Source organism: Pseudorca crassidens, chromosome 6 (assembly GCF_039906515.1).
Source record: "Pseudorca crassidens isolate mPseCra1 chromosome 6, mPseCra1.hap1, whole genome shotgun sequence".
Classification (NCBI taxonomy): domain Eukaryota; kingdom Metazoa; phylum Chordata; class Mammalia; order Artiodactyla; family Delphinidae; genus Pseudorca; species Pseudorca crassidens.
In genome coordinates this window covers 7,194,366-7,201,901 of record NC_090301.1, presented here as the reverse complement: position 1 = coordinate 7,201,901, position 7,536 = coordinate 7,194,366, and the positions used below count along the sequence as shown (strand labels likewise).

Sequence of the window (7,536 nt, the reverse complement as noted above, 5' to 3'; positions counted from 1 at the left end):
TATCTAATAATTTCCCGTGTTCAGTTTGCTGTTGGGAGTCGGGAGAGGAGAGGAATTTAAAAGCTTAAAGTTAAAAAACTTGTTGTGGTTATTTGAAAAATACATTTGAGGTATATAAAGGTGATGGACCAGGTCTGGTCAAGAAAAAGAACTGAGCAGAAGCAGGAATAATTATCATAACATTTATTGAGCACCTCTGGGCTAGGTTCCATTCTAAGCACTGTACATGAATTAACTTGTTTAATCATCGCTACAGTCTTATGATGAGGAAGCCCGACATACACAGGTTAAATAGCTTTCCCGAGATCACATGAAATTTCCTAGACACACAGAAGTGCTGGAAAAAATACAAAATCATATATATGTGTAGAAATATATATTTTATCTCAAGAGCAAGAAAGATAAATCCCCAGGTGCCATAAATAAATAGATTATTCTTAGGTCATTCTGTGTCTACCCTGGTGTTATCTTTCTTCAGGGACTGTTATGTGGCCAGGAGATGTGTTTATTTTAATTTAACGACTACGGGGGAATAAGAATCAAAGCCTTTAGACCTGAACACAGCAGGAAGTTTAGAGAGAAATTATGGCTCAGAAGTTGTGTGTATATGTCAATTCCAATCTCCCAGTTTACCCCTCCCCCCTTACCCCCTGGTAAACATAAGTGTGTTTTCTACATCTGTGACTCTATTTCTCTTTTGTAGATAAGTTCATTTGTACCCTTTTTTGAGATTCCACATATAAGCGATATCATATGGTATTTGTCTTTCTCTGTCCGAGTTACTTCTCTCAGTATGACAATCTCTAGGGCCATCCAGAAACGCTCTTGATTCAGGGTTGTAGTAGCAGATGAGGCATACGGTCTGCACTCGTGCAGCTTCGAGTCCACTGTGATTTTTTTTTTTTTTTTTTTTTGCGGTACGCAGGCCTCTCGCTGTTGTGGCCTCTCCCGTTGCGGAGCACGGGCTCCGGACGCGCAGGCTCAGCGGCCATGGCTCACGGGCCCAGCCGGTCCGCGGCATGTGGGATCTTCCCGGACCGCAGCACAAACCCGCGTCCCCTGCATCGGCAGGCGGACTCTCAAACACTGCGCCACCAGGGAAGCCCCACTGTGATATTTTTGCTCTAATTTTTCAGAAGAGGAAACTCAGGTCCCAAGCGGTCAAGAAGCTGCTCTGCTCACGCAGCTGACCCTGACACAGCCAGCGGAGGAGCTGAGTCCTGCGTGGTTCCAGCGCCTCCTCCTGTGTCCCTGCACTTCCAGACTCACCCAGGCCCTGGGAAGTCTACTTCCCTCTGTGCAGACATTTTGCTCGATGCATCCATTTAAGAGGTGAGCTTGACTCAGGCTGCGTGTGGCTCATTCTGATCCGGCATGACTGTGTAGAGAACTGGACGGATTTAATGAGAGGCAGCATCCTAACTGGGCCGAGGCTGGGTCTGTACACCGACGTCGCCTTGGAGCATGCCAGCAGGTGAGTGGGTGGCAGAGGTCAGGGCCTCCCTTAGGTGTTTATAGGCACAAGCCCGACAGAGGAGACCTCGAGGCTCCAGGTGAGGCTGGAGGAATACGGGGGCTGCATTGTTCTGGAAGCTGGGTTCCCACAGCCTCTGCTCACATCCCCGACTTCCAGCCCAGGCCCCAGGATCCAACCTGGAATACACGCCTTGAGGTACAGCTTCTCACTTCTCAGAGAGTTGACCTGCCTGTTTCTTTGTTGGCATGAACAAGAGTTCTTCCGTACCAGGTGATTACGGAGGGATGGAGCGACGTTCGGGGATGCCTCGGACAATGGCAGTTTTCTGTCCCCTCAAGCCCCTGATGTGGCACCCGCTCTGTTCTTGGGGTGTCCAGAGGACGCATGTGGGGAGAAGGCTCAGCTCAGGAGAGCTCCTAATTCTGCCCTCAAGGTATTGCTGGTCTGAACTTCCAGAAGGATGCTCAGTGGCCTTGTGCTGGTGTGGGTGTCGAGAGAGCTCCTCTCAGCTTGGGGTGGGAAGCCCAGCTAGCTGGGCCCGAGCGGAGTTGTTGAACCCTCTGGAAACGGGGTTTTCTTGGGAAGAGGCTGCTTGCTCTGCTGGTGCTGTTGGCAGACTAGATGCCCACAGCTGCCTGCTCTCTGGAGAGAGGCATGATTTCAGCGTGGTAGCCAACAGGCAAATGCTGTACCCCAAACTGACCCAAGGGCAAGGGTTTTCCTCTGGGAAGGCTGCAGTGTGCCTCTCTCCTGCTCCCCAGGTGTACTGGCTCGCGTGGTTGTGGGCTCCCAGAACAGGGCAGGGACCACCAGGGTTTATCTGTGTATCTGTCTTCTGGCACACACGAGGAGCTCAACACAGATTTGTAAGCTGCCAAAGCGTCTTCCTAACGTGGGCAGGTGAATGCTGACAACAGAGCCCCTCTGCTCCCAGCAGGAGACGGGCAAAAGCAGGGACCCTCCACTGCCTGCCTTTTTCGGAGGAAGCCTTTCAGCCCTCCGAGTCCCGGCTGCGGGTCTTGTGGCGTGTGGTCCCGGTGGTTACGGGCGCGGGTTCTGGAATCTGGCGGGTGCGGGCTCAGATCCACCCGTCTCCACCACCGACCCCAGGAAGCCATCCACCGCCTCCCTGACCCATTCCTCAGCTTCCCTGCTTCTGAGACGGCAGCGCTAAAGCCGGCCTCGTGGGCTGTGTGGAGATAAGGGAGCTTCCTTTGATGAGCTGCTTCACTCTGGACTCAGCACCCGCAAGACCACAAACCATGGCAGCCCTGGTAGCCTCAGGCAGGACTCGCTGAGACCGCTGCTGTTCAGCTACTTTTGACCTATGAGAAACAGCAGTGTCTTTCTTTCTTTTTCATTTTTTTTAACATCTTTATTGGAGTATAATTGCTTTACAATGGTGTGTTGGTTTCTGCTTTATCTCACTTGGAAAAGTGCAACAGACTCACCTTCTGTCCCCTTGTACCCTGAAGCCAAAAGAAAGACTTCCTCAATAGCTGATCAAGTGAGATCACCACTCCCTTGCCTAAAGGAGTTTGAAATCTTCCCATTACCTCCAGGCTAAAGTCCAGCTCCAATGGCCAATAAGCCCATGCAAAGATGCCCAACATCATTAGTCATCATTGCACCAAATGCCAATCAAAACCGCAGTCAGATACCACTTCACGCCCACTGGCATGGCTATTATCAAAAAAGACACAATAACCAGTGTTGATGAGGATGTGGGGGGATTAGAACCTTAATACATTGCTCGTAGGAATGTAAAACGGTGCAGCTGATGTGGAAACGGTCTGGTAGCTCCTCAAAAAGTTAAAAAAAAAAAAGTTAAATATCAAATTACCATATGACCCAGCATTTCTACTCCTAGGTAAATACCCAAGAGCTTAAACAAACCCTTGATGAATTTTCTAGAGGACACTGTTGAACGGCACCTTTCTCCCTGATTTTTATTTCTACTTTTATTATATCTTTCATAACAAAATGTCAACTTAGCCACTGCTATGTCTTCCAAGCCCTGTTTTCTTGGACTGCCCTTTGCCGGTCTAGATTTTATCATGAAGACTTAGTTCTTCCACCCGTGTTTAGGCAATCACATATTTTTACATTTTCCAAACAATAATATTCATAATGGATTGAGTAAAATACTGATAGATTACATTTCTTTCTCAAAAATGTTAAATTAAGTTTTAAACAGATAATATACGTACATGGTAGGGAAAAGGCAAGCAGTTGGAAAGGGTGTGCAGAGGAGAAGCTGTGTGACTCTTAGAGCTCACTTTGCTTTCTACTTTCCCTCCCCAAGCTCGCGTTGGAGGTGGGGCTCCCCAGGAAGCAGGCTCTGACGCAGCTGGTTTGTAGGGTCAGTGCTGTGCAAAGGAAAGGAGGGCTGTGGGAGGGGCAGATGGAGAAGCTGGGCCGCGGGCCCCAGGGAAGCCTCAGCTGAGCCCACAGGGATCCCTGGAGCTGGGACCCTTCAGAGCATCTGAGTTAGGACAAGGGGACTGGGTCTTTACATTCTGGGCAGGCCAGTCTTCAGATACAGTGCTTTCTGGGGTATGACCAGGAGGAGGAAGTTCTTTTCAGCCCCCTGAAGGGGACCCGGGTGGCCCAGCACGGAGTCCACTGTCATGCACGGTCACCAAGTTACCTCCAGCCCTTGCCACCCTTTTTGGCCAAATGCTTGTTTTTCATTTTTATTTCCTTGTAGCTCTGGAGGATCCTCTGCGTCTGGGTGAGCCCTGTCACCCAGGCCTCCCTGTTCCATTCCCCTCGCCCTGTCCCTGCCTCAGGGGTGGAGTCCACATGTGGGACACAACTGGGCCTTAGCCTCAGGCAGCCTGGGAGGAGAACCTTAAGAATCAAGGTTTCCCCCCACTACCCTTTAATTTTTTTTTTCTAAGACAAATTTCTAGCGCTCTGGAGTTATAAAAAGCTCCCATGTGTCATTTTCTGACAGTTGGACAGCTGCAGAACGTCACTCGGCAAGCCCTCCCACCCCACCCGGGGCTCGGTGTTTGGTTGATGGGTTTGCCAAAAACAGTTGCAGGTTATCACAAATCTGTTATAAGGAGGTTTGTCAACTTGTAAGAAAAATACAACACAAAACACTCTTTTCCAAATACCCGCTCCTAACGTCTCAGGGACAGAGGTGTTGTCAAACTCCGTGGGAGGCACGTGAGGGTCGGTAAACAGGGGCTTGGAGTGCAATAAAGAGGTATGAACCCTGTGTGGGAGGAGGACAGGCCACCCAGCATCAGTCAGCTTACCTGTGAGGTGAGCTCCACCTGCCCCGGAGGGCGGCTCTGGCCCCATCTCAGGATGTGACTGCAGGGGACTCATCTCCTCTTCCCACGCCCTCCTTCAAGCCCCATGGCGTCCTGCCCCATCCTGCAGAGGGAGAGAGTGTTCCAGTTGGGAGCCCATGCCTACAGGATCCCCGCTCTGCTCTACCTGCCTCAGCAGAAGACCCTGCTGGCCTTTGCAGAAGAGCGGACAAGCGAGAAGGATGAGCACGCGAAGCTAATTGTCCTGCGCAAGGGAAGCTACAACGCGTCCACCCACCAGGTCCGGGTAAGGCAGGAAGTGGCTGTGATTGCTCTGCTGGGAATACGGAGACCAGCTCATCCCTAGATGGCTGAGGTCTAGGGGACAGAGGGACCCAGGGAACCATCAAGGATGGGACAGAGAAGGTATCCCCAAGTGATCGCCCGGATCTCACATGGGTTCTCTCTGAACAAGTCCGGTTCGCCTGGCTGCATCTGTTTCATTACAAGTCAGTCAGGGAAACTGATTTTTGAAAGGTTTCCCTACATCCTTGAGAACCTGAGGGAGGACTAGTTCAGCATCACATAACTGGGAGGGAGTTGATCCTTTGAGTAAAATTAACCTGGGGTGGGTTGTTGGGGTGATGGCTTGCGTCCTGAAGTTCCAGCATGTAGATCGAGTAATTCTGATGAACACCCAAGGCTGGCTTTTCACATATGAAGGGTTTAATATCATTATTATCTTTACTTTGTGGTCATTATGTCCTTGTAGTTGTTTAGAGCATGGGTTTGAAGCAGATGGACCTGGGTTCAAAGTCCTGGTTCTACCGCTTACCAGAAGTACGGCCTTGGGCAGCTCATCTACCTTATCTAAGCCTCTCGCTCTATAGATGTAAGATGGAGATCGTAATACCTGTCCCCCAGGAGCTAGAGGTTAGGGTTAGATGAGACTATGGACATTAGACTCTTGGCACGGTGTCTGTCCTGAGAAACACTCACTGGGGGATAGCTATTAATGAATAGGGATAGACAGCAGAGCTGCAGCATCTATGACATACGCCCGGGGACTATGGAAGCTCACTGTGAGTCCTAGCATCATGGTGCTGCCCCCTCCTAGGCTACATTAATAGAGGTTGGTGTATAGAAGGTGGGAGGCGATTGTCATATTCTATCACACACAGGCAGAATATTGTAGTTATTACCAGGGCTTTACTTTTCAAGAATGGGAAGCTGGACTGAGCTGGTAAGTTGAAGGAGCTGGGATGGAGCTGCGGACGGCTGGTGCCTGAATCCTCTTTGTACTTGAGATGTAGTACATCATAGGCGCCCTGGATGTATGTTGGTGGGATTGGGTAGGGTTGGGCTGTCTCGGAGGGAGTGAAGCGGAGCCCTGGGTCCCGCTCTGGGAGGTGTTGTGAGGGTGAATGAGCGCTGGACCAAGGGCTCTCCTCCATGACCCTTGATCCTAACCCCATGAGACACACCGCCCCCCAGAGTGCAGCCTCTGTCACTGTCACTGGCCGTTTCCAAGCTGTGCTTCTCCTTCTCTCCTCACTTGCAGTGGCATGCACAGGAGGTGGTGGCCCAAGCCCAGATGGAGGGCCACCGCTCCATGAACCCAAGCCCCCTGTACGACGAGAAGACAGGGACCGTTTTCCTCTTCTTCATTGCCGTCCTTGGGCAGGTGTCCGAGCACCACCAGCTCCACACCAGGGTCAACGTGACACGGCTGTGCCAGGTCACCAGCACCGACCACAGGAGGTCCTGGAGCCTCGTCAGGGACATCACGGACTCTGTCATTGGCCCGGCCCACAAGGACGGGGCCACTTTCGCGGTGGGCCCGGGACACTGTCTGCAGCTGCACAACCCGACGCAGAGCCTGGTCCTGCCAGCCTACGCTTACGGCACCCGTCCCTCCCTGCAGGCGCCTACCCCTTCCGCCTTCTGCCTGGTCAGCCACAACCACGGGAACACGTGGGCGAGAGGGAAATTCGTGGCCCGGGACACCCTGGAGTGCCAGGCGGCCCAAGTTGGGGATGCAAAACGGAGGCTTGTGTACCTGAACGCGAGAAGCCCCCTCCGAGCCAGGGTCCAGGTCCAGGTCCAGAGCGCCAACGACGGGCTCGATTTCGGGGAGACCCAGCCAGTGCAGAAGCTCGTGGAGCCTCCCCACGGCTGCCAAGGGAGCATCATTGGCTTCCCCAGCCCCCGTGCGGGATCAGAATCCCCAGACCGGTGACCGCTCTACACGCACCCGACTGACCCACGGGGGAGAGCCAACCTGGGCGTGTACCTCAACTGACAGCCCCCTGCACCCTAGGCCTGGTTGGAGCCCCCCCTGCAGACCCCGGGCAGCTGCGCTTACTCAGACGTCCAGAGAATGGGCGCCGGCCCCAATGGGTCACCCCAGTTTTGGTGTCTGTACGAATCGGATGATTACGAGGAGATCGTCTTCGTCATGTTCACCCTGAAACAGGTCTTCCCAGCTGAATTTTTGCTGCAGTGAGCCCGCTGTGTACTGCCCAAGAGGGCTCTCCCCACTGAGAGGCTGGCCGTTTCCTTCCTCCCAGTGCCCTCTGGACCTGGGAGGCTGCCTCTCTGTTCCCTTTGTCGAAGGTGTGCAAGTGCGAGTCTGTCTCTGGGCTCCTTTCCGCCTGCGCTGTCTCAGCCTTCCCAGAGGATTCTATTTGCAGCCCAGAAACTGAAGGAACCTGGCCTCCTGGAGCCCCTTGGTTCAGCCTGTCTGCTCCCCCCAGCCCAGGTTTTCTGCAGGTCTTGATAAGTTAACTAGTC

The 7,536-nt window shown here is 52.6% G+C and overlaps 1 protein-coding gene across 1 annotated transcript; it reads left to right on the top strand.

Moving 5' to 3' along the window:
• The first annotated feature begins 4,849 nt into the window (after positions 1 to 4,849).
• NEU2 (neuraminidase 2) lies at positions 4,850 to 7,249 on the top strand. Its single transcript, XM_067739815.1, is given in 2 exon segments — positions 4,850 to 5,050; positions 6,305 to 7,249. Coding segments are annotated over 2 exon segments (1,146 nt in total).
• The last annotated feature ends 287 nt before the right edge of the window (positions 7,250 to 7,536 follow it).